The 23,702-nt window shown below is 47.6% G+C and overlaps 2 protein-coding genes across 2 annotated transcripts in view; one reads left to right on the top strand and one right to left on the bottom strand.

Moving 5' to 3' along the window:
• Positions 1 to 629, bottom strand: part of LOC106148572 — a 12,375-nt gene extending 11,746 nt beyond the window's left edge. The window contains exons 1-2 of the mRNA XM_013514591.1: positions 548 to 629; positions 240 to 394 (exon numbers count right to left, since the gene is read on the bottom strand). Coding sequence (XP_013370045.1) covers positions 240 to 394; positions 548 to 629 — 237 coding nt within the window. The remainder of the gene's footprint in view (positions 1 to 239; positions 395 to 547) is intronic.
• Positions 630 to 8,366: 7,737 nt separating this feature from the next.
• Positions 8,367 to 23,405, top strand: Cep68 (centrosomal protein 68kDa; the record flags this gene model as incomplete). The annotated part of the gene is given in 6 exon segments (XM_013514674.1): positions 8,367 to 8,761; positions 9,663 to 11,168; positions 12,846 to 12,968; positions 15,459 to 15,555; positions 20,678 to 20,851; positions 21,956 to 23,405. Coding segments are annotated over 5 exon segments (2,247 nt in total). The 3' UTR covers positions 20,848 to 20,851; positions 21,956 to 23,405.
• Positions 23,406 to 23,702: the final 297 nt, after the last annotated feature.

Below are 23,702 nucleotides of genomic sequence, written 5' to 3'. Positions count from 1 at the left end.
GCGCGGCCGCGCTCATCCCCCGCGGGGTCCCGACGCCGGACCGTGCCCTCCTTCGTGCGCGCGGCGGAGGGAGGAGCGCGTCTCACGTGTTTTAGAAATGTTTTTCGCCTGTGTAACTGTCATCACCACAACGGTTCTCGGCAGCCCAGGGCGCATGCCCAGAACCTGTCTGCAGGCCCTGGAGAATTAGTGGCTTGGGGTCCGTGTGCTGCTGGTAACGAAAGCGAGCGGAAGCCTGCCGGTGCCGGGGGAGCTCGGACCCCGCCGGCAGTCCCGGGTGGGCGCGCCGGGGATCGTACTGGCACGCGGCGCTCCGTGCCCAGCGGCGCTCGGACCGGGGTGTGGAGGGTGTGAAGTGCGTGCTGAGACTGCGGGCTCCGTCTGCTTGGGCAGGCTTAAAACAGACACAGGTCGTCTCTTACCCCGTGCCCTCCGCGCCCCTGCCCGCCCTTTTAAGTAAATTCTGGGCCGTTGAGTACAGAAAAGAGCAGGAAACTCGGTTTCACCCCTTCTCTAAAGGTTTTTGGAAGCTCTTCTCCCACCCCACCGCTGGGAATCGCGTCCTCCTTGGAGATCTCTTCTGTGGCCTGCCTCTCGATAAACATCGCATAATACTGTGGTTTCCGCATCCCTAGCATGATGAAGGCGCTCAGCGATGGAAGCCAAGAAAAACCCAGAAAGAAGCCTAGCTGTTTAGCCAGAAGTTGACAAAACAGGAACTTCTACTCCTTTAACTGGGGCCAGTAATTCTTACAGGTTAGGGAGGCAGCTGAGCGCAAGCTGTCTAAGTCAAGTAAGACTTTAGCTTTAAAAAAAAGAAAAAAGACTTCACCTTGCCGTGTTACTAACTCTTGATAAGTTACTTACTCCATGCCTCAGTTTCCTTACCTGTAAAATGGTCTTAGTGATAGTATCTACTCTGCGGTTGTGAGGAGTAAATAAAATACTGATATAAAATGCTGATAAGGTTCCTGGCACAAAGAATATGCTGGGTACTTGTTAGGATAAAAATGAACAGGTACAGTAGGGCCGGGGATATAGCTCAGTGGCACAGCACCTCCCTGGCAAGCTCAAGGTCCTGAGTTCAATTCCTGGTACTGCCCCCACCAAAAAATAGTAAAAATGAGCAGGTACTTGAACAGATTCACCAGTACAAATACCAGCACAGTACTTGACCCTTCAAGGTCTCTGGCTTTCAACATTTTCTGATTCTTCATTTTTAAAAAAATCTCTTAAACTTTCCTGATTCTCTTCTCACAGTAAAGGTATTCATAGATTATCTGAATCTTAACACCTACTAGAGATCGATTAGATGTCGGATTAGGCATTAGCCAAATATTACAGTCATATTTGATACACTTTTAATGTGGTGTGTTACTCAAAATGGTCATGTAACAGAGAAGAGAAATACGTAGATGGAGGCTGATGTGAGGCGAGGAGGAAAATCTTCAGAATGGGAGGCACATAAAATGTCTTCAAAGAGAAGCAGAGCATGTGGAAGTGATCTCTGGCTTCCCTATGAATCAGTCTGTTCTCATGCAGAAAATGTTCCCTACCTTTAAAGTTGTTCACTGACACTGTGAAGAGTAGAAGTCTTCTGTTGGCTTTAGACTTGTTTGCGGGACCTACAGGTGTCTCTATACAACCCCTGGGGGATAATGCTTCACTTCCAGGTTTTTCCTGTACCACTCCTCACAGGAAACAGGCTGAAATGTGTATTTCCTTTCAGCTGTGAGCTCTTTTGGGATGTTTCTCTTTAAATCTTGCTTGGTTTTTTTCGGTGGGTTTTTTTTGAGACAGGTTCTCACAGTGTAATTCAGGTTGGCCTTGAACTCGCAAATGCTACAACTACAGGTGTGCGCTGCCACTCCTGGCTTCCTTAAATTATTTGGAGTCTCCAAAATAAACTCTTTATCCCTCCACACTTGTAATCAGGAAAAATTTAGGTTTGTGATCCTGTTTTTAGTATATCCACAAAAGATCTTGAATCTTTTCTAGGGAATACAGTTTTTTCTGGGGATCCCCTTTTAGTGTGCCATTCTGTAATTAGCCGTTAGAAACCTGCCACAGATGTGAGCTTTTTTCAAGTGTCCTGTTGCAAAGACCTTGAGGACAAGGGCATAAATTTTCTCCTGTGTGCCTGGCATGAGAGAAGGGCCCAGTGAATGGTCATAAAGCTATTATAGTTATTCCTTAATAACAACAGTCCTAACTTTGCAGCCTGGTGTTTCTGAAGCATTAGTGTGCCTCACAAGTCATCTGGAGATACGACTAAAATGTAGATTCTGATTTCAAGGCTTTGGGCAGATCCTAAAAATCTGCATGACCAACAAGCTATGAGGTAACCTGGATCGCACTTTCAACACACTTTTGAGTTCTAAAATGCTAACCTAAGTCTCTGTATTTCTTTTTTGTTTGCTTAAAGATTTTTTTGAGACTGTCTCTCTATGTAGCTAAGGCTGGCCTCGAGCTTATGGTGACCCTCATTCCTCAGCCTCCCAAGTGCTGGAATTACAGGTGTGCACCCCCATGCCTGGCTACTTAAAGATATTGATTGGTTTTATTTTGCAACTTTAGAATCAGACAACAAACACTTCATTCCATCAAATAAAATTAGTATTCCATGTGACCCAGGTACAGCTCCCTGTGATAGTAGGAGCAACTTGTATTACTGGAAAGTTATTTTTCTGCTTTGCTCTTTGGAGAAAAAAAAAATGTTGATTAAGGTGTTCAGACCTCCGCATCCTTGCTCTCTGAGCGTCAGAGAGCTTGGAGTTGAGAGGGGAGGTGGCTGGGAGCTCAGCCAAGCTCCTTGTACATGTGGCCTTTGCATGTCCTTAAAGCTATCTGCAGACCTCTGCAGTAAGTGAAGATCAGTCTTGAGGCAAGGCTGTTTGGGGTTTAGTCAGTCTGCGGACCAGTGAGCCAGTTCTCAGGCTCCATTCACAACCCTGGGGGCTCCTGCTGTTGTGTGAAGCCAAGGAGAACTTAGAGAAGCAGCCCAGCGGGGGAAAGAAGGGGCTGCTTGAGGCCGGCCGCCGTGTCACAGGAGATGTGCTCAGCCCTCTGGAGCTTTGAGCCTGTTCTTCATTTTCAGTGTGCTTTGCTTTCACCTGCCGAGGAGGATCGCCTGCTCCTCAGGGAAGGACAGCATCTCTGGAGGACTGAGGCCTCAGGTGGCTTCCTACAACAGGAAAAGAACAGGGGTCGGGGGAGCACTTGCTCTTGGCCACTGACTTCAGTGTCAGACCTGCAGCCACCAAGGCAGCCCTCAGTCCTCTTTGGGATCTGTCCCCTTCATCAGCATCCTCAGTGTGTGTCTTTACCTTCTTCCATGTGGCCAACTAACTGGATTGGCCACTGCCTTGCTGCTCCCTTCTCCCATACATCTAGTGCCCGGACGCCTGCAGCCCCCTGCCCTGATAGGTCCTGCCGCTCCCTGTGGAGGAGCAGCAGTGCACAGAGCCACTTTGTCTGGCTCACTGGCCACGTTCTGCTGGTGTGTGTTCATGCATTTATCTCCATACCTGTGACTCAGGAGAACAAGATCCACAGTTTGGAGCAGCTGTCCCTGGAGCAACACCCAGCCTCATGGTGCCATCACAGGTAGCTCTCTCTGGGCTCAGGGACAGGATGGCCCTTGCCAGAAAGGAACTTTTAGGGCACAGTTGGAGTGAATAATCTTGTTCCAAAGGGAGCTCATGATTTAAAGAATCCCAGGGAGCCAGGTGTGGTGACACAAACCTGTAGTCCTAGCACTTGGACGCTGAGGCAGAAGCATTGCAAGTTCACAGCCAACTTGGGGGAACATAGTGAGTTAAAGACCAACATAGTGAGATCCTGTCTCAAAAAGAAAAAGAATCCCAGGGAAAGTTCTTTTTTGTTCAGAGAACTGTTTCCTGTGATCATTCCTTTGAATTAGTCAAGAGCAAACCACTACCCTTCTCCACAATTCCTAGTCCTCCTCGATCCTGAACAGGAGTGGGAGGAAGCCCCAGTTGCTAGTGTGGTAGGACTGCCCCAGGGTGATACGGCAGATCCCAGGAAGGGCAGATGCCCAGTCTTTCAGAGTTAGTGTTACCACATGCATGGTGCTGGATATATTTTTCAGTGTAGGGCAAGAATAAGCCACACCTACATCACTCCTATTTATATCTGGTGAGCAGAGTGCCTTTGTCAGTCTTGGAAGCTAATGAAAGATTTTTTTGTCTTCTTTTTGTGGTGCTGGGGGTGGGATCCAGGGCCTCATGCTTGCTAGGAAAGCACTGTGCTACTGAATTACATCCCAGCCCTACTAACAGAAGATGGTGAAGTCCAGCTGGTCCCTAGAATATCCTGAAACTCACGTGTCTGTCTGCTTGTCTGGACAAGGGGAGGGCAGTAGTGGTATGTACAGACCTTTCTTAGAGGGGAAGATGGGGTGCACTGTTCATTGTCTGTGCTCTGATTCCAACTCCCTGGCATTCCCTTGGAGGGAAGGAGACTACTTAGGGCCTGTCCTCGTCATGGAGTTGCTCACATCCGGAGCACTGGCGGAGGTGTGGCCTGAGGAGGTGAAGGCCCAACGTTCATAGGGGCCCAGTGCTGGTCTGTGTAGCAGACTGCTTTGAGAGAGGCGTGCTCTCATAGGAAGGGTCCACGCAGAACCCCCACCCCTGCTGCCAAAGGGATAGAACAATGGTGTATAAGATCTAGAATCTATAGAAGTGAGGACCAGACTTTGATGCAGTATACAACACTCCACCTCACACACCCTGAAAATGCTGACAGGGTTGACCGTAGGAGCCCAGAATGTGCATTAACCATAGCACTGGCTTTCTTCAGCACATGTTTTAAGTCTGTGCAAGTTATTACTTCAGGGACTTAGAAGTACTGTACCATTTCCATGAAAATTGCTGAATTTCAGATGTTCTTACCTGGTTGCTGAGGGCCCTCTGGCCAGTTAATCTAGTGTAGGTTTGTGATATTGTGAGTTACTTAGGAATATCTCCTGGACAGTTTATAATAGCTGTAGTAGTTCTGCACACCCTCCTGTCCGGGATACATTGATACCTTCTTTTTTTGGATAACAAGGTCCAGAGGAGACAAAAATGCATTGTGTAAACAAAATGCACTCAGGAGGCTGAGAGAGGAGGATCATCATGAGTTTGAGGCCAGCTTGGGCTACATAGTGAGTTCAAGGCTAGCTTGTACTACATAGTGAGACCATGTCTCAAAAAAAAAGTGTTTGTACCCACCTTGCTGCAGTCACCTTGTGTTTCAGTATCCTGTCTTAACACCACAGCTATGAGGATGTAAAGGAGCTCTGGCATGGGGTTTTTAGGCATGGAGCAAAAGGTAGTGATAGGGTTTTGTAGGCTAGGTTCAGTGTTCACCCTAATTTCTCCAGGTCATGGCTTGGGAGAACATAACTGACCCACAAGTCTTTATGTGCAGTTTCTTTCTTTTCTCTTCTCTTCTCTTTCTCTCTTTTTTCTTTTGTACCAGGAATTGAACTCAGGACGTCACGCTTGCCAGGTAGGCACTGTGCCACTGAGCTGTATCCCTGGCCCCTGTGTGCAGTTTCTTTTTTTTTTTTTTTCTTTTTCTGGTACTGGGAATCAAACTCACAACCTTGCGCTTGCCAGGCAGGTGCTGTGCCACTGAGCTAAATCCCCAGCCCCTGTGTGTAGTTTCTAAAAAGGCCACAAGGTGAAGATGTGGCTCTGTGAAAATCTGTTTCTCTGCAGGGGTTTGGTCCCTGTGCTGTTTGTCCCTCCACTCACTGGTCTTCTTCCTCCTCTGTGTTGTGGGCTTTTCTCTTTTGTCACTTGTTCCATGGTTGGTTCACAAAGGGCTTGGATTCTGGAGTCAGACAGGCCAGGACTGGAGCCCCAACCTGTGGTTTCCTCTGTAAAGTGAGGATAAGAGCCCCTGCCTCCCATTGGATGCTGCCACTTGCACGTACTGGCGGCACGCAACCAATACCACCTAAGGGCCATGAGCAGCATGTGTCCCAGAGCTTCACCTCAGCAGTTCTGCTTCTGGTTCAGTGTCCATACACATGATGTGGTATTCATCACATTGTTTGTACTAGTGAAAGATAGAAAATAACCTGAACCCAAATAAGCATTCCTAAAAGGACTGGTAAAACAAAGTAGAGTGCATCCTACATCACCGGACCGCAATAAGAAAGAGGGTGCTTCCTGTGCTAAGTCACTGCTAAGTAATGGTTTCCAGGTTATTTTGTTTAAGAAAAATAAGAGAAGGATAGCCGGGCATGGTGGTGCACACCTATAATCCCAGCACTCAGGATGCTAAGGCAGGAGGTTCGCTGTGAGTTCAAGTCTAGCCTGAACTACCTAGTGAGACCCTGTTAACAAGAATTCTGTCAAAGCCCTAGTGACGTTAATGGCAATAGCTGACACTTAGTATATATATCATGCCAGGCACTGTTGTGAATGCTCTGAATACACTGGCTCATTTAGTGCGGGAAAAGGGGAAAGAGCAGGAGCAGACTTAAATCTATAGCATACTGTATTTTCATGTTTGAGCCATATATTGCTTACCAAAAGTTGTTTTCCTGCCTAACTCCTCAATCTGGTGGTTGTGAGAATTGAGTGAAAGTGCACAGGAAGTGCATGCTCTTCTCCCTGTCACCTCTGAAGTGGGCTGGAGCCTCGTGTGTCCAGGCAGCACAGGGCAGAACTGTTTTCCAGCACAAAGCAGTGTCAGGAGTGTCAGTAGTATGTGCAGTGCCTACCCAGCTTGCATTTCCTGGCACACAGAGGAGGCAGAGTGAGCCCCTTGGCAGCTCTCCTGGTGCCACCAGCATGCCTCTCCCATGCTTCACCTCCATCTCTAGGGAAACAAAGCTATTTCTGTCCAGGTTTGAGCTTTGAGGTTTGCCCAGCTGCACTGCAGGTGGCTGCTGACATCCTGAGCTCACAGTTCCCTCACCTTCCCTTGTAAGCCCTCCTGGAGTGGCCCTGCTTCTCAAATGCCCAGCAGGAGCCCTGGCTGGCCAAGAGTGGTCTCCCTCTGTTCTGGTACTCTTCTATTTACAGACCCCGCTCCAGTTCTTCCCTTTCTTGCCGAGTGCTCACCCTCTGCCCCCTGCCCTGCCTGCCCCAGTCTCTGTCCCTTTCTCAAGGGTGAACGCAGCTTGTAGGGCCACTTCCACTTCCACAGTTACCTACCTGCCTGGCCTTCCATGTGGCTGCCTAGGCTGGCACAAACTACACTTGCCAAAGGAGGGTAGCTGACCTCTCATTGCACACTGGCCACCCTTGACCAAGACACCCACCTGGGCCCACTGCCTGTGGGTGGTTCTATGCCCTTAGAGGGTCCTACACGTCCACCAGGTGGAGGCACGCATCATGGAAAGGGTGCACCCTTCCTGGGCCCAGGGGTGGCCCGACATGCCCTGACTTGCTGTCCTCCAGGAGAGAGAGAACCAGGCCCAACCCGCTTGCCAAAGGACCACTGTGACAGCAGAACCACTGCAGGATTGTGTGGGGAGGGCCCAGCTGGCTCCTACCCAGTGAGGAGGAAGGTCAGGCCTCTTCCCTTGGACAGCAGGCAGGCAAAAAAGGTGACTAGGCAGGATTCAAGCCTTTGCTGTGATTCACACTGGCAAAGGCAAGCACTGAGACCAGCGCGCCTGCCCTGCTTGCCATTTTACCTCACTGCCCTTGTCATCATCCACAGTAATCGGGCGAAGACTGTTTTCTCATTACCACGAGTTTGGTAATGTGCAGGGATGCCTACCCCTCTAGGCCTGCATTGTGTCATGTCAGGAACTGCACAGGGGGACGCTAATCAGAGACAAGAATAGCCCAAGGAGGTCATGATCTGTATTCTTGAGATTCACAGAACTGGAAAGCATCTCTTGATAGGCACTTAGGATCAGATGTGTCATCCGGCCACAGACTCCATCTGAGAAAAAGCACCCACTAGTTTGCCATCACCATCTCCTATATGAACCTCCCAGAAAGACGCCCTTTAGGATGAGGAGGTTTGTCTTCCTGTCAGCAATTTATAGTAATAAAAGTGCTTTCTGTACCACTGCCTTGCAGCTCAGGCCAGCCAAGCCTGTGCACAGTAATACCTATGATGCCTGTCTGGGTGCCTGCTGTTGGGGATGGTACCAGCCCCCAGAAGACTAGAGGACAAAATTTTGTGCATCTTTTTGCATCCCCTTTGGAAAAGTTCAGGGCAGAAGAAAAGTTTGACCTTCCTCCCTTGAGGAAGTATAGTCACCATTTGTTATGTTTTCCTTTGACCAAGAAAAAAAGTTGCCTTACTTATTAAAAACCAAGGTTTCCTGGATACTAACGTAGAGAACCTGTATTTTTCTCTCCCTTTTCCCTCCCCCTGTTTTATAGGGAGCTGGAAGGATTCAGGGGAGCCCTAACCTAGGTACGGCCCAATGGCCCTGGGTGAAGAAAAGGCAGAGCTGGAAGCACATGTGGACACGAAGGCCCAGCCCTGCAGGAGCTGGCACCTTGAGGAGCAAGAAGGGATGGCCCAGGGCCCTGAGGCAGGGCAGCCACCTTACCAGGAAGCTGAGGGAGGGCCTGCCTCTCCTGTGTGCAGGACAAAGGGGCTACCTGCCTTTACCTGCTGGGCTGGGGCTAACCCTAGCAGCACCTCTGGAATTCATCTGCCACAGGCTAGTGTGGCCAACAGAGCCGCGGAAGCTGATGGGGGTAGGCCTGCCCTCGGTGGCCTGCTTCCTCCTGCCATTACAGGGATTGGAGACCTTTCTCTAGGAAGCCAGGTGAGTACTAAAGCAAGTGGATCTGTGGTTTGAGCCAGTGCTGTCCTTTGGGAGTACATGCCAGCATTACCAGCGTCTTACATCTTTCCCTAGCTGCCGTGGTTGGGGGAGTTGGGGAAGCTGGAGTATGAAGTGGGACTCATGGGGAAGGCTGCAGTTAGTACCTGCAGATCTGCCTGGTTCCAAACCCCATCGCTTAACCATTCTGATTTTCTGCCTCCCTGAAGTGGGAGGAGTTCTTTAAACCAATTCAAAATGAAGAAGCTCAGATGAGTGACTCATTCTGCCAGTGTTCAGCTATCACTGGCATTCGAGCTCAGCAGGCTGCAGCCTGGTGGGGCCTGCTGAGCTTGGATCTCTTATCAGTGATGGTGATTGAGGCTTTCAGTCTGCCCAGGGCACACTGCCCAAAGAGTGTGCAGTGTTTTCCAGCTTCCTCATGATAAACTGTCTCAGTTCTGCTTGCTCACAAACAGTACCGTGGAGGAAGAACTTTTGAAAGGACCATGGATAGGGATCATCTAGGGAAAGACTTCCACATGGAGGCTGTTTTGGAGCTGCATTAGCAGCACCCGCTCATTTGCTTGGTGGTGGTGGTGGTTTCGGGGGTGTTTTTGTTTTTGTTTTTGAGACAGGATTTCACTGTATAGTTCAGGCTGGCCTTGAACTCACCATGTCATCCAAGCCCATCTTGAATTTGGAATAGTCTTCCTGCCTCAGCCTCCCAAGTACTGGGATTACAGGCTCCTTTGTCTGATTTTTGTCTTAGGTTGTGGGATTTTCATTTTGAGATCTTCCCTGAATATCATGGGGGTCCACAGCAAAACTCTGGGTTTTCATTTGAGAAGAAAGTAGGTTTGGTTATTTACACTGGAGTACCTTTTCTTCCCTCTTATTGCAGATGGAGGAGACGAAGCTTTCTGCCTCCCAAGGGCTACCTCAAACTGTTAACATGCCCAGAACTGCAGCCCTTTGCTCAGGACACGACGCTGATACTGAAGGTGACCCATCCCCAGTTGATTCACCCCAGTTGCTGGGCCTGAACCAGCAGCCTCACATCTCAGGTGTCTCTTTCCCGTCACAGCGGAAGTCCATAGTGAGCCTAGGTGCCACTGCTCCTCGGCTGTCCAGCAGCAGTGTCTCTGCCTCCTCTATTGGTAGCAGTCTCCAGGCTTACCAAGAGAAGGCAGTGCCTCAGAGTGGCTCCTTTGCCAAGGTCTCGTCCTCCCTGGAGCTGGCGGTCTCCCAGCATCCCCTCACTGCTGGGGTGGCAGGGCCTCGGCTCCAGTGGTCATCGCAGCCTACAGCCTCTGGCGGTGATACTGCTGGTCTGGGCAGGAGGCGCCTCTCCTTCCAGACTGAATATTGGGCCTGTGTGCTGCCAGATTCCCTGCCTCCTTCTCCCGACCGCCACTCCCCACTCTGGAACCCAAATAAAGAGTACGAAGACCTGCTTGACTATACCTACCCGCTGAGGCCTGGGCCCCGGCCCCCAAAGCAACTTGACAGCCGCACGGTGGCTGAGCCTGTCCTGCAGGACTCTGGTGTAGACCTGGACAGCTTCTCTGTCTCCCCCACAAGCACTCTCAAGTCACCAATCAATGTCGCCTCCAATTGCCCACTAGCAGAGGCCCCCACCTTACCATTTTGTGGGCCCAGAGAACCAAGCCTTAAGCAGTGGCCCTCTGGAGTACCCCAGAAGCAGGGAATACCTTGGAGCCAGCTTTCATCCACGCCTAAGGCCCCAGGCCGTGGGGATGCCCCTTGGAAGGGTGGGGAGACAGCCCTGCGGGGCACAAAGGATTGGCTACCTGTGGGCAAGCAGCTCAAGCTGGGCTTTCCCCAAGTGAGGACAAGAGACAGAGAATGGTTCTCACCCAGGCCGGAGAGGGAGAAGAGGGCCAGCCAGGGTGTCCTGCGCCCTGCCGGAGTGGAGTCTGGATGGAAATCAGAAGATGAGGTGGAAAGTGACGATGAGTATCTTGCCCTGCCCACTCGGCTGACACAGGTTTCTAGTTTGGTTTCATATCTAGGCACCATGCCCACATTAGTGACTCTGCCCACTGGGGCTGCTGAGGGACAGAGCTCTTCAGAAGTGTCGGACAGTAACGGGCCAGCTTCCCTCCCATCAGGTTCCAGCCAAAGCCAGCTTCCTTCTGGGGCTGCCCTCCACAGGTCTGGGGCCCTCGAAGGCCAGAACCTGCACAACTTCATGTGTGCCCAGAATTCTGCAGAAGACAGTCTGGTGAGCAGCCAGGCCCTGAAGGTCTCCTCTGGACTACTGAAGTCATGCCCCGCCTTGCCAACTGTGTTGGACAAGTGGCCCTCCTCAGATCTAGATGCTGAAGGGCATCCTCTCAGGAAAGCAGAAGGACAGAGGGAAGCCTCCTTGGTCCAGTGTGTGCAGGTAATGACAGTCCGTGTGGACAGGCTTTGTCTTGTCCCTCTGTCCTCCACATCACAGTGAAATTCCTTCATGTATCAGGCGCTCCGCTGTACCTTACCTTTCCTTAGTCCTCACAGCTCTTACCAGATAAGTACTGTTCTCCTCTCACTGGAGAAAAAGACAGAAGGACGTTAGGTAATGTGACCACTTCCAGCTAGCCAGGAATCAGAGCCAGGCACTGTCTGCAGAGCCTGGGCTCTTAACCATCCCTGGCTGCTGGCCACCTCAGAGAAGTTCTGCACAGAAAGGGTTTCATGCGCACACATCTTTGGGTAACACCGGGCTTTACAAAGTCAGTGGCTATCTTGACCACAAGACTTCTCAGAGCTTCATTTGCCAGAGTACCTGGAAAGGTAGGGGTATCGGATGTCACTTCTTTGTCACTGCACCTTTTGTGGGGCACCTACCTATTAGTATCTGGAGGTGTAAATTTTTTTTTTTTTTTTTTTAGAGGAGATCTCACTATGCAGTTCAGGCTGGCCTTGAGCTTACTTTGTAGCCTAGGCTGGTCTCAATCTTGCAACGATCCTCCTGCCTCAGCCTCCCGAGTGCTGGGATTACACGTGTGCGCCCCCACATGTGGCTCAGGAGATGTAATTATGAATGGCATAGGGTTGTCAAGACCAAGCAGATCTGAATTTGAATCATACCACTGCCTCCTCCAGAATTTTTCCGTGAGTGCTAGTTTATAAAATGTGGATTGAAGCTGGGCATGGTGGCGCACACCTATAATCCCAGCCCTCTGGAGGCTGAGGCAGGAGGATTGCCACAAGTTTGAAGCCAGCCTGGGCTACATAGTGAGTTCAAGGGCAGCCTGAACTATGCAGCAGGACCCTGTCTCAAAAAAACAAAAAATGTGGATCACTGCCTCTTAAGGATATTGTGGGAATTAAGTAATTCCAGCCAAAGTCTCACTCAGTGCTTTGACATAGCATGAAGGTTCAGGAGGTGGCCTTTTCCCACTCTTCAAGCAGCCCATTGTCCTGAGTGGCAGGCGTGAGTGTGCACTCTGCATCCATGCTGCAGCGAGGACACTGCAGGATAGCAGGTCCCCTGCCAGCCCCTAAGCCCACACCACCAACATGCCCTGGCAGTCCAGTTCACCCGCCCACAAGTCACGAGGGTTATCTATCCTGTGGAGCAGGTAGGATCCATGTTACCATGTACCCTTCTTTGTGATAAAAGATTGATATACCATGAGCTAGAGTTGTTACCAGCTGTGGCTTCAGGTTAGTCACTGTTTAGCTACTTGCTTTGCCTTCTCATCTCCCCACAGAAGCAGTTCCTGGTAATAGTGTTGATCAAGAACTGTGTCTGCAGACCTGCTCTTCCGCACTTCCTCTCCCTTTCCTTTCACAGCTGCACTCCAACCTGCACGGCTGGTTTTCTCAGCTTGTCATTTTTGCGGTCATCTCTGGCTGAGCGCAGGGAGAACAAGTGGGACTTCTTGTTTCCCTGGCAGAAGGAGGTCCAGCCCTCCTGGAAGCGGGTGAGGCAGGAAAGGGAAACCCATGCTGAGGGGAGGCTCTGGAAAGGTACACAGTTGCTCTCCCAGAGTCATCTGATATTTTTAGCCATTGGATAATGTAACAGCAATTCTGCCAGTAATGCTGTGTATTCTTTCGTTTGTCTCTGCAGATGTTTTGCTGTCAACTGGAAGAGCTGATCCACTGGCTGTATAATGTCACAGATGTCACTGACCTTGGGACTCCTCCCTGGTCCAGTCTCACAGGTCTCAAGTCTTCTCTGCAGCTTTACCGGGTAACGTGTGCTCCTGGCTTCTGGTGGTTCACTCACAAGAGTGATGGAAAAATTACTTAACAAAATAACTGATGCCTGATATGCTGTAGCTCAGTTGCCTGTTTTTCCAGAAATCTTTTTCAAATTCTTTTTTTTGAAGGGGTGGTTTGAGATAGGCTCTTGCTGTGTAGCCGAGGCTGGCTTTGGACTCACAGTGATCCTCCTGCCTTAGCCTCCCGAGTGCTGGAATTACTCCACACCTGGCTAGATTTATTTGGAATCAGAACAAACTTTAGGGTCCGCGTATGGTGGTGCATGCCTGTACTCTAATCTCTTTGGGAGGCTGAGGCAGGATCATAAGCTGGAGGCTAGCGTGAGCAATTTAGCAGGATGTGTGAGAAGTGGGTGGTAATGTAGTTCAGTGCTTCCTGCATTCAGTCCACAGTGCCACAAAAAAAGAAGGCTGAAGGCTGCAGCTCACCTAACCTGCCCATAAGCCCTAAGTTGTGGCTACTAGATCGCTAGTACCACCCCGAAAAAATTTAAGAAAAAAGTTTTAGGGTGATTTGCATTGTAATTTCCCAGATGTCACAGGTATTTATAGACATGTAAAACCACTATTCAAATATAGCTGTTTAAATGAAAGGTTTAGATTTTATAAGTTGCCACTAGCTACACTCCAAGTGCTCAGTTGCTGCATCTGTCAAGTGGCCACCACACTAAACAGTATAGGTACAGAACCCTTCATCACAGAAATTTCTGTTGGATATGCCAATATTTAACGATCTCAGCGGAAACTGCCCTGACTCCAGAATTGCACAGGGTGTTTCGATAGAGCAACTGTAAACAAAATGTTTATGCTCAAGTTGGAATTTTGATTTATTTTTCATCTTTTCATTAGTGTCCTGTTACTTTAAAAATACCTCTTTGTGAGGTATTTCTCAACATGCTTGTGTATTAAGTTTATCGGAAGATAAATCATACAGTTGTTTTTCCTAAACATACAGTTAACCTCGGCCTGTTGCCAGCATGTCAGCCTGGCCAAGCCTTCAGGAAGGACCGTGTGGTTTGAGCTTGATGCTAGTCTAGAAGGGCTTCTTCGGGCTTCTCACTCAGCCCTATCTTCAGCAGAAGACGTTCTGTGTATCTGAGCCAGGGCTGCACCAGCCTGTGCTTAGCTGCTTCCAGTCCACTCAACCACACCCCAGCTGGAGGAAGGGCCTGTTTTCCATTTTGGAGCCCACTGAAAGCCCGCCTGAGCTTGGGCGGGGCGGTCAAACTGCTCCACCCTACAGGGAATGCTGTTTGCTGCTGTGTGGAGAGAGGTTGCCATGAGCTCCTCAGCCAGAGTGAGCACAGGAGAGAAGGACTGAGCCCAAGAATCCTGTGTGTGCAGACCCTGGTGTGCACGTGTACACACATATCTGTGCAGGTCCCGCACCCCAGCTCCAGGGCCAGCACCTCTGTTAGGAGAGGAGTCACCCTATTAGACTTACATCAATAGCCTTTGCTCCCCTATGTGAACAGGGACAAATGGACTAACTCGATTCCCGCCATTTGATCCCTGTTACCCTTCTCTGTGTTACCTTCCAGAAGCAGCTATCTTATTTTCTGGGTACAGCCACGATACGAGGCCACAGATGCTCCTGCAGGTCATCAAAGCCTAGGCCTCTGTGTACAAGAGAGACTGCATTGTCAGTCCTTCCCACACAGTAGTGTGTGGTTCATGCTTACAGATGAGCTGTCTTGGCTCCTGCTTATATCAAGACCTAGTGTAAGCTCGTGTCTGTTCACATTTTAACATGTGACTCATCTGTACTTTATTGTAAGATGGTGGGGTTGAAGCAGCATCTAAACTACACGTCGTGTCAGAGAGTAAGTATTGGTATCACAGTAAAGGAAGAGGGTCAGAAAAACTGTAAATCCAACAGGAAAATTAGCACTTCAAAATGTTAACCACCAAGTTTTGGTCATGAGATTGACTTGACACTTTTCAGCAGCTAAAGCTCAAAAACAGCCAGCCACAGGCCTAGGAGCCATGAGGGAAAACAGATGAGCTGCTTAAGAAACCCCCTGCCTCCCTGATGCTGAGGCTGTTCCCGCGGAGGTGTGCGGAGAGAGAGGTCACCAAGACAGATGCAGCGGCTCTCCGGGCTCTCTAATCACAGACTGCTTGTGGTTCTTGTCACGTCCGTTCAGATAGAGTGCAATTGATTCTGGCAATCCCATTAATTCTGTGAGTGAAACAAAACCCCATAATTGAAGCACAAAAAGGAATCTCTGACTCCAAGCTATTCAGGAGTTAGCCTGTGCCTGAGAAGAACTTCTGTCAAACTAAACAGAGAAAACCACTGACTCTGTTTCCCCTGGGCTCAAAGAAGCTGAAGTTAAACTAGTCACTGCTTGAAGTATTTTGCAGACTAGGCCGTCTGTATTTTCCAGCTACCTTGGCAACAACTTTTATAAAACAATAGTAATGCAGCTTTTTTCCCTTTCCTGATACATCTTAAGCAATTTAAGAGAGATATCCACGAGCATCAGTCCTTGACGGAGAGCGTCCTAGAGAAGGGGGAGACGCTTCTTCAGTGCCTGCTGGACAATACCCCAGGTGAGATGCTCGGGAGCTTTTGGCTGTTAGTTTTTATTTTGGACCGACACATAAATGCACAAGTGCGGCAGTTCAGTACATGTGTACCCTGTGTAGTGATCAGATCGAGTAACTTGGGATATTCATGAACTCAGAGATTTATCATTATTTCTATGTTGGGGCCATTCCAAACCTCCTTTACTGGATATTTTGAAATATACAATTAATTATTGTCATTTATAATTACCCTTCTGTGCTACAAAACATAAGAAGTGGGACGAGGATAAAACTCAGTTGCATGCACAAGGTCCTGGGTTTGATCCTTGGCACTACCAAAAAAAAAGTTACTCCTGTCCAACTGCACACCTGTTGATTACTCATTAACCATCTCCCTCTCCATGCTCTTGTGATAGCAACCTTTTAGCTCCCACAGGAGAACATACAGTATGTCTTCTGTGCCTGAGTTATTTCACTGGACATAGTGTTCTTCAGTTCTACCCATGTTGCAAGTGAACTTCTTTTAAGTAATACTCTATTGTGTACCTGTCACATTTTTCAGTCCATTCGTCTATCAGTCAACACCTAGGTTGAAGTCTGTTGCAAATGTCTTTGACATACTGATTTCACTTCCTTTAAATATATACCCAGGCCAGGCATGGTGGCGCACACCTGTAATCCCAGCACTTGGGAGGCTGAGGCAGGAGGATTGTTTCGACTTCAAGACCAGCCTGGGCTACAAAGTGAGCTCAAGGTCAGCCTGAACTGCATAGTGAGACCCTGCCTCAAAAAGACGGAAAAAAAAAAAAAAAAAAAAGAAAAAAAGGATATATATACATATACACATGTGTGTGTATGTATGTGTGTATGTACACACAAACACACACATACATACATACATACATACATACATACCCATACCCAGTAGCGGAACCAGATCATGTGGCAGTTTTATGAGGAATTTCCAGTTTTTCATAATGGCTTTACTAATTTAACTTATACACAGTGTGAATGTTCCCATTTCACTGCAGCTGCACCATCATTGTCTTTAATAATAGCTGTTCTAACTGGAGCAAGATTATGTCTCATTGTGATTTTCATTTGCATTTCCCTCATGATTTTTTTTTTTTCCTTTCTTTCTTTTTTTGGCACCAGGAATCAAACTCAGGACCTCACCCACGCCAGGCAGGCACCGTGCAACTGAGCTACACCCCTGGCCCCACCCTCATGATTTTTTTATATTGAGCATTTTTGGGGGGGTCATTTGTATATCTTCTTCTAAGAAGTACCTATTCAGGTTATTATCCCATTTTTTATTTTTTTGAATTCTTTATATATTCTGGGATTTACTCGCTTGATCAGTGGTTCAGACATTTCCCCTTTCCGTAGGTCGTCTCTCTGCTATGGTTTCCTTGCTGTGCAGATGCTTTCTAGTTTGACGTAACTCTACTTTTCAGTTTCGTTGCACCTGTGCTTTTGGGCTCACAGTCAGAACAAATCCTTGCCCAGACCAGTGTCCTGCAGCATATTTTCTTCTAGCAGTTTCAGTTTCAGGAGTTACATTTAAGTCTTTGATCAATTTTGGATTGGTTTTATGCAAGTTGAGCGATGGAGGTCCAGTTTAAATCTTTTGCATATAGATATCCAATCTTCCCAGCACCATTTATTAAAGACTTTCACTTCTCTGTATGCTCTTGCTCCCTTTGTTTAAAAAAAAAAAAAAGTGTTGGCTCTAGATGTGTGGATTTGTTTCCAGGTCCTCCGTTCTGTTTCATTGGTCTGTATATCTGTTGTACCGGTTTGAGGTTTTGTTACTTAGCCAGTGCTTAATTCCTTCCACAGCAGGCCTAGGGACCTGCACGGTGCTGTTGTAGAGAGCCAGTATGCCAAGAACATACTCCTCCCCACTGCTGTGCACCATGGCCTTAGACTGCCTGGTGATGCTCTGTGGGTTCTTCACATCACCACTGCCCCTGCAGAGCTCTGGTGGGACATTGTTGTCAGAGTAAGCCTAGCAGAAAATTAGCTATCGAGCCTGCAAGAACAGCACTCTTGCTCCTGCTTTTGTTTTCCTGGTGGAGTTCTGGGTGGGAATTCTGGTTTTAACTCAGCAGCCCTTAGTTGTGGCTGGGATATCCTGCAGGCAGCCCTCGTGAGTTTCCTGTCTTGCACAGCTCTGGCTGAATTCTTTGTTTATCTGCTTTGGGCAAGGATTTCTTTCAGGGAAATACTGTGTTGATCAAAAGGACTTGAAAAGTCTATTCTCAGGGAACAGAATAAAGTCCACTGACAAGGGGGAGCAGGGTAGTTGTGGCTTGCAAGTTCAATTCCCTTTTGCAGGATGGATTCCCAATTTAGGAAATTGTGAAAAACACATTAAAGAGTACTTCTTGGGGTGTCTGATACCAAGAATGGATGGTCTTCCTTCTCCATGGAGGGAGCTGTCATGAAGATCAGTGAGAGTGCTAGGTTGAAGAGTGAACTGATAACCCCCCCAAAAGCATCCCCTAGTTTCCTGTGAGACTACAAGTGAGGGTTTAAGGAGCCCATCTGTGTTGTGCCTCAGTTGCAGGGTGCAGTGGGATTCACCCTGGCATCCTAGCACAGGTGTAGCTGAGCAGGCCCCGGGACTTGAGTGGCAGTGAGGGGTACGCTACCTGCTGCCTAACAGTGGTGGGCAGGCGCATACCCAGGAGGGGCAGCGAGCGCTTGCACCACGGCTCCAAGGGCCTCCAGTGTTCTTTGCAGGGAAGTTTCCTGTGCATTACAGAATGGTTAGCACCCCAGCTGGATCCAGTCACCCTCCCACCTTGAAGTTACAACAACCCTACCCATGTCTAGACCATTCCCCTTGGGTTCTGAGAACATGTGTGAATAGGCAGAGGCATGTTGACAGACGGTGACCACTGAAGGGTTTTCAGCAGAAAAGCGACTTCACTATGAATTGTGTGAGCCCTTTGCCATCCTCGGTCCTCTTTTTTAAAGAGCTGTGTTTTGGTTCTTCCCATGTTCACTGGCACTAGGATTTTTAGGTTTACATTTGGGCAGAAACTCAGTATGCCAGCTCCTTTGCTGCTTATAATTACATTTTACTAAACCCTTAGCATGGGCTGAAGTAATTGGCATTATCATTTTTTTCATTTAGTCTCAGCTCTGCAAGATACTCTTTTTGTTGTTGTTGTATGGTTTTTTCTTTTTGTCCTTTTTGAGGCGGGGTCTCACTTCGCAGGTCAGCCTGGCCTTGACCTCACTTTATAGCCCAGGTTGGTCTTGAACTCACAAGATCCTCGTGCCTCAGCTTCCCAAGTGTGCCACCACGCCCAGACAGATACTATTATTATTCTTACCGTACGGTTGTGAAAACGCCTCAGGCAGCTGCTATGCAGACTCCAGCTGTCAGACTGGAGGTGCAGGACCCTGAGCAGGAAGGAAGGGAGAGCACTCAAATACAGGAACTCCCTCTCTTCATGTAAAAAGTAGGTCTCTTCAGAGTTACCATTTGACCTTCGCTGGAAAGTCAGTTCACAGTTTTCAGTGCCTATCCTACAAGATGTAGAGGGCTGTAACAGAACAGCCCACTTTGCCCTGCTCTCACAGGTGACGTGGGGTAGTGTGGAGGTTGCTTCAGTTTTCTCTCGTTCTCAGATAACGTATGTGGGCTCTTTCAGATCAATACACTGCCTCTTCCGTTGTGTCTAAAATAATCAGAACACTTGGGGTTTTTGTCTTGACATGTCACACTTTCTTCCTCAGATTAGTGGAGCTAGCACATACACTCCCCTGAGAGCACTTTTTACTTGGCTACAAGAAAAGGACCAAGAGGTCCTGTTTCAGCCTCCTGATAGAAGCCTCCATATTTTTTCACTTCAGTTTTACTCAGCGAAGTGCAGCTGACAGTTCTCTCCCACCCGCCCCCAGTTCCTTATTCTAATGGGTTAAAGACTGGTGTCACTGAGCCAAATGAGATCCTATATATTGTACTCAAAACACAAAAGTAATTGGGTGCGGTGGCTCACACCTGTAATCCTAGCACTGAGGGGACGCTGGGAAGGAGGATCACAAATTCAGGCCCTGCCTATGCAGCTTTGAGAGACCCTGTGTCAAAAAATAAGGGCTAACAATGCAGTTTAGTGATACAGTTGCCCTCTGTACTGAAGTGGGGAGAAAACATCCGAGTAGCACTGGGAAGGATTTCTATTTCATTCCCCTTCCCAGCTTCTCTTTTCTTTGGCCCCTGTCCTCTAAAACTTCAAAGAGAATTCCTGATTTCCATTGGCAACACACAAGGATGACCAGAAGTCAGATGCAGCGCACAGGCTGCCACCCTTACAGCCAGGTGTCACCTAGCCGTCCTCCCCCGCCAGAAAAGAGTTGTAAGGACAGCACTTTGCCCTGGTGATAAGGTACTGAGGTGGCCTCCCCAGAGGCTGATGCCAATATAGCCAGCCGTGTTCCTCCTGCCGGTCTAGTCAGCACTGTCTACAGATACACAGCTTCCTCCCCCTCCCCTGCTGGTACACGCTGCAGCTGTGGCAGGAAACTAGGGCGCTTATTAGCACAGCTGATAAAGGCACCGGAAGCTAGGGCAGTCTTTGTGTTAACAAAAGAAATAATTTTTTAAAGGAAAAAAAAAAACGCTGCTGTGTGAGATCCACTCTGACCTCAGCCCATCCCTTCCTCACATGAACATTCCAACACCACAGGCGTGAAGCTTGGCCTTGCTAACAAATCTTTTAAGTCTGTTTACTTAGGACCCACAAGAGTTCACAAGCATTCATTCCCCAATATATTCACAGACCATCTGTGTGAAGTGTCCTCCCAGCCAACAGCAGGGCCAGCAACCTAATCTAGGCATACTGTTTCATTTCATTTTTAAACTTTTAAACTCCAAAAGCATGTGAGTGTGCCCTACCTCACCTCCTCAGTCAGATAATACCAGTCACCAGAAAACCACATGTGCGCACCCTGTTGTAATTATGTTAACTCCAAAGTGGAACCAGGAAATTATCTTAGCTGTAGTGAGACGTTAACAGATTCCCCAGTACAACATAAATCAAGGAGCACTGTTGGGGAAGCGGGGTAGGGGGTTGAACTATTGCCACAGTCTTACTTTGAGAAAAATTGTGTACCTTTATATACTTGTTAGTTTTGAAGGATGTCCTTGGGAGGATCTCGAAGCAGTCTGGTGAACTGGAGAGCCATGCAGATCGGCTTTATGACTCTATCCTAGCCTCTCTGGACATGCTGGCTGGCTGCAGCCTCATCCCTGACAGCAAGCCAGTGTCAGCCATGCAGCCCCCATGTGCAGGGGTTTAACCAGGTAAGGAACCCAAGAAGGAAGTCTGTCCTTCAGCCCCAGTGCTGCTTAAGGCATAGAGTTCCTGGGACAGTTGACTGTCACTTAGATGCATACTGAACATGCTTAAACAAATGAGATGCTGGAGGAAGATCACCGGTGGGACAGAAAAAGGAGTCACTACCATTGCCAGGAAGGTCATGGGTCTTCCTGTGGTGGTGGAGGCTCACCCCTGCTGCCTGCTGAGAATAAGCACCTCTATGCTTCTGTCACCCAAATTTTAACCATGCTTCTTGTCTGCACATACACACTTCTCCAGTGTGATGAGGCTGCCCAGACTGCAGGGTCTTCTTGCACAGTTTATGTAGTGCCCCATGTCCACGCATCTCGGCAGCACTAAGTGCCCACGAAACGCAGTTCCTGCTAATGTGCCCTTCCCATAAAGGCTCTCTGCATGTTTCCTACACCACTCACTTAAAAAAAGCCTAGGAGACACATGAGTGTTAACACACCTTGGAGACTTAGCAAGTAACACGAATTTCTTTTTATCCCTCAAAAAGTCAAACAACCAGGCCTGGTGGCACATGCCTGTAATCCCTGCACTCGGGAGGCTGAGGCAGGCCTATCGTTGCGAGTTCAAGACAGCCTGAGCTACAAAATGAGTGCAAGGCCAGCCTGAACTGCACAGCGAGACCCTGTCTCAAAAGGACAAAAACAAAAAGTCAAACAGAATGATAGGAAAGAGGGGTTGAGAGAGGCACTGCCACTGCCCAACACACAATAATTCCACAGTTCTGCTGTTCTTTTTCTGGAGTTCTATACATGTCTGTAATGCTCAACTCAGATTTCTTAGGTAAGAATTCACTGTAGCAGCCAGATATGGTGGCATATGCTTATAATCCTAGCACAGGGGAGGTGGGGGTTAGGCAGGAGGAGCACAACTTTCTCACAACTTCAAGGCCAGCCTGGGCTGAGACTCTGTCCAAAAATAAAATACTAAGGTAGTTGAAGAGTGCAGAGCTCCTGTATTTTCATTCCAACAATTTAAGTACTCATCTTAGTTTTGAAATGAATGCAAGTGATTGCTGTTTTTTCTTCCTTTGCAACATTTTGCACTTTCTCTTTCAGGCCATCTTCTTCAGGAAAGCTGCAGTCACCAGCCAAAAGTCGTTTGTGGGAAAGAAAAAGTTCTCAAGAAGTCCTGGCAAGAGCCACGTAACAGTTAAATTTAAGGAGGAAACTTTAATGTACTAGCTTTAAAATGCCCTGCTCTTGTGAAAAAGTAAGGGCTGTTGAGTTACTGTTTCTATTTACAATGAACCCTTCCAAACAGAAAGTTTTCCTTTTGGTGCTTCTCTATAAAAAGCATGTGGCTTTGCAGTTTTTGGTAAAATAGTAAGATTTACAGGTCTTGACTTCCCTCTGTTCAGTTAAAAAAAATTGTGGAGAAACCTCCTAAGTCTTCCACCTGTTGGGTCACTGACAGAAGACTGCTTTGAGAAAGAAGCTTCCAAATACAGTATTTGGTATTCTTAGGCATAGAAGGGGATCCATGAAACTGAAAAAAGCAATAGGTTGGCCAGAAACCTTGGGTCTTTTTCAGAAAGGCAGTCTTAGGTTTTACATTTCCTCTTTAAAAAATTTTCAGAAGACTTTAGCCAGAGGTCTGCAGAAGAAAAGCAGTAAAGGAGTAGAACCTCTACAAATTACTGTGGGCACAGGTCATACCTTTGCTGTCTTCCTGGCTGAGGTCTCCACCTTCCTGCCTAGCTGACCCCTTAAAAGATGTGAAGAAGATGGAAAGTTGCTGTGGGGCTTCAGCTTAGTTATGGAACTAATTATTTAGTCAAGCTTAAGGGTGATTCTTGAGGAACTCATCTGTCCCCTCTGCTTTCCCTTGGACTAGTACTGTGTAAGGCCAGGGTAGAGGATGGATAGGGCCATGTAGCATGTGCCTACAGAAACTAAAGCTGGAGGAGTAAAGAATTCTTGGTCGTTGGGGAGCAGCATGTTAAGTACCGTCAAAAGAAAGTGGATCAATCAGTTAAAGGATCAATTCTCAAGTTTTTTGAAGCAAAGCAATCAGTTATTGCTATTAACTGCAGATTCCACCCCCAAAAAGCACTTGATGAAAAGTTCTATTTGGTTGTTGAATAACAAAAGAAAACACAATACATTAACAAGTGTCTAAAGTTCTAGTAAATGTGATTTTTAAGAGAGACACTGGACATAGCTATTAAATTCCAATATTTAAAGACTGGCCTTCGACACATAAAATACAGTATTTCAAGTGCCAGCTGCTATTTAGTAGCATAATGTGGATTTACCATAAATTTAAGGACATACTCAGAATTAGAAGTGTTTTATGATTCTGCCATCTCATAATAATTTTGATTGTATAAACAATGAGAACTTAAAAAGACAAGAAACATCTTCCTGGAAAGTAATTATATGTACACATACATATATACATGTATATTATTTCTTTAAAGCCTAGAATTGGTTAAAAAGGCAGGTATGTATAATGTATTCTTTTTTTTTTTTTTTTTAAGTAAGATTCCCTTTTTTTTATTTTAAATAGTAAAAGGATAACATAATAATAGGGGGGGCTTACCAAATTACAAAGTAGTAGGAAATTATCAATGGTTTGCGTAATGTATTCTTAAAATGATACATTTCACCTCTTTGATGTGGCTATAAACTGGAATATGCCTTTCCGCTGAGTATGCTAGAGCAGCCCTTAGGAATTAAATCCGTCTGACAAGCATGAAAGTGGCATTTTTGATGATGGTAACTTTACGGAAACAAACTGGCTAATATATACCAACTGGAAGGTGGTATTCTTATTCCTGTTCACTGTAATAATCAGCTTCAA

The sequence above is a fragment of the Chinchilla lanigera genome, unplaced genomic scaffold, assembly GCF_000276665.1.
Source record: "Chinchilla lanigera isolate Chin_1 unplaced genomic scaffold, ChiLan1.0 scaffold00023, whole genome shotgun sequence".
Lineage (NCBI taxonomy): Eukaryota > Metazoa > Chordata > Mammalia > Rodentia > Chinchillidae > Chinchilla > Chinchilla lanigera.
Note: the sequence above shows the minus strand (reverse complement) of the source record. Positions and strands in the feature narration are given on the sequence as shown.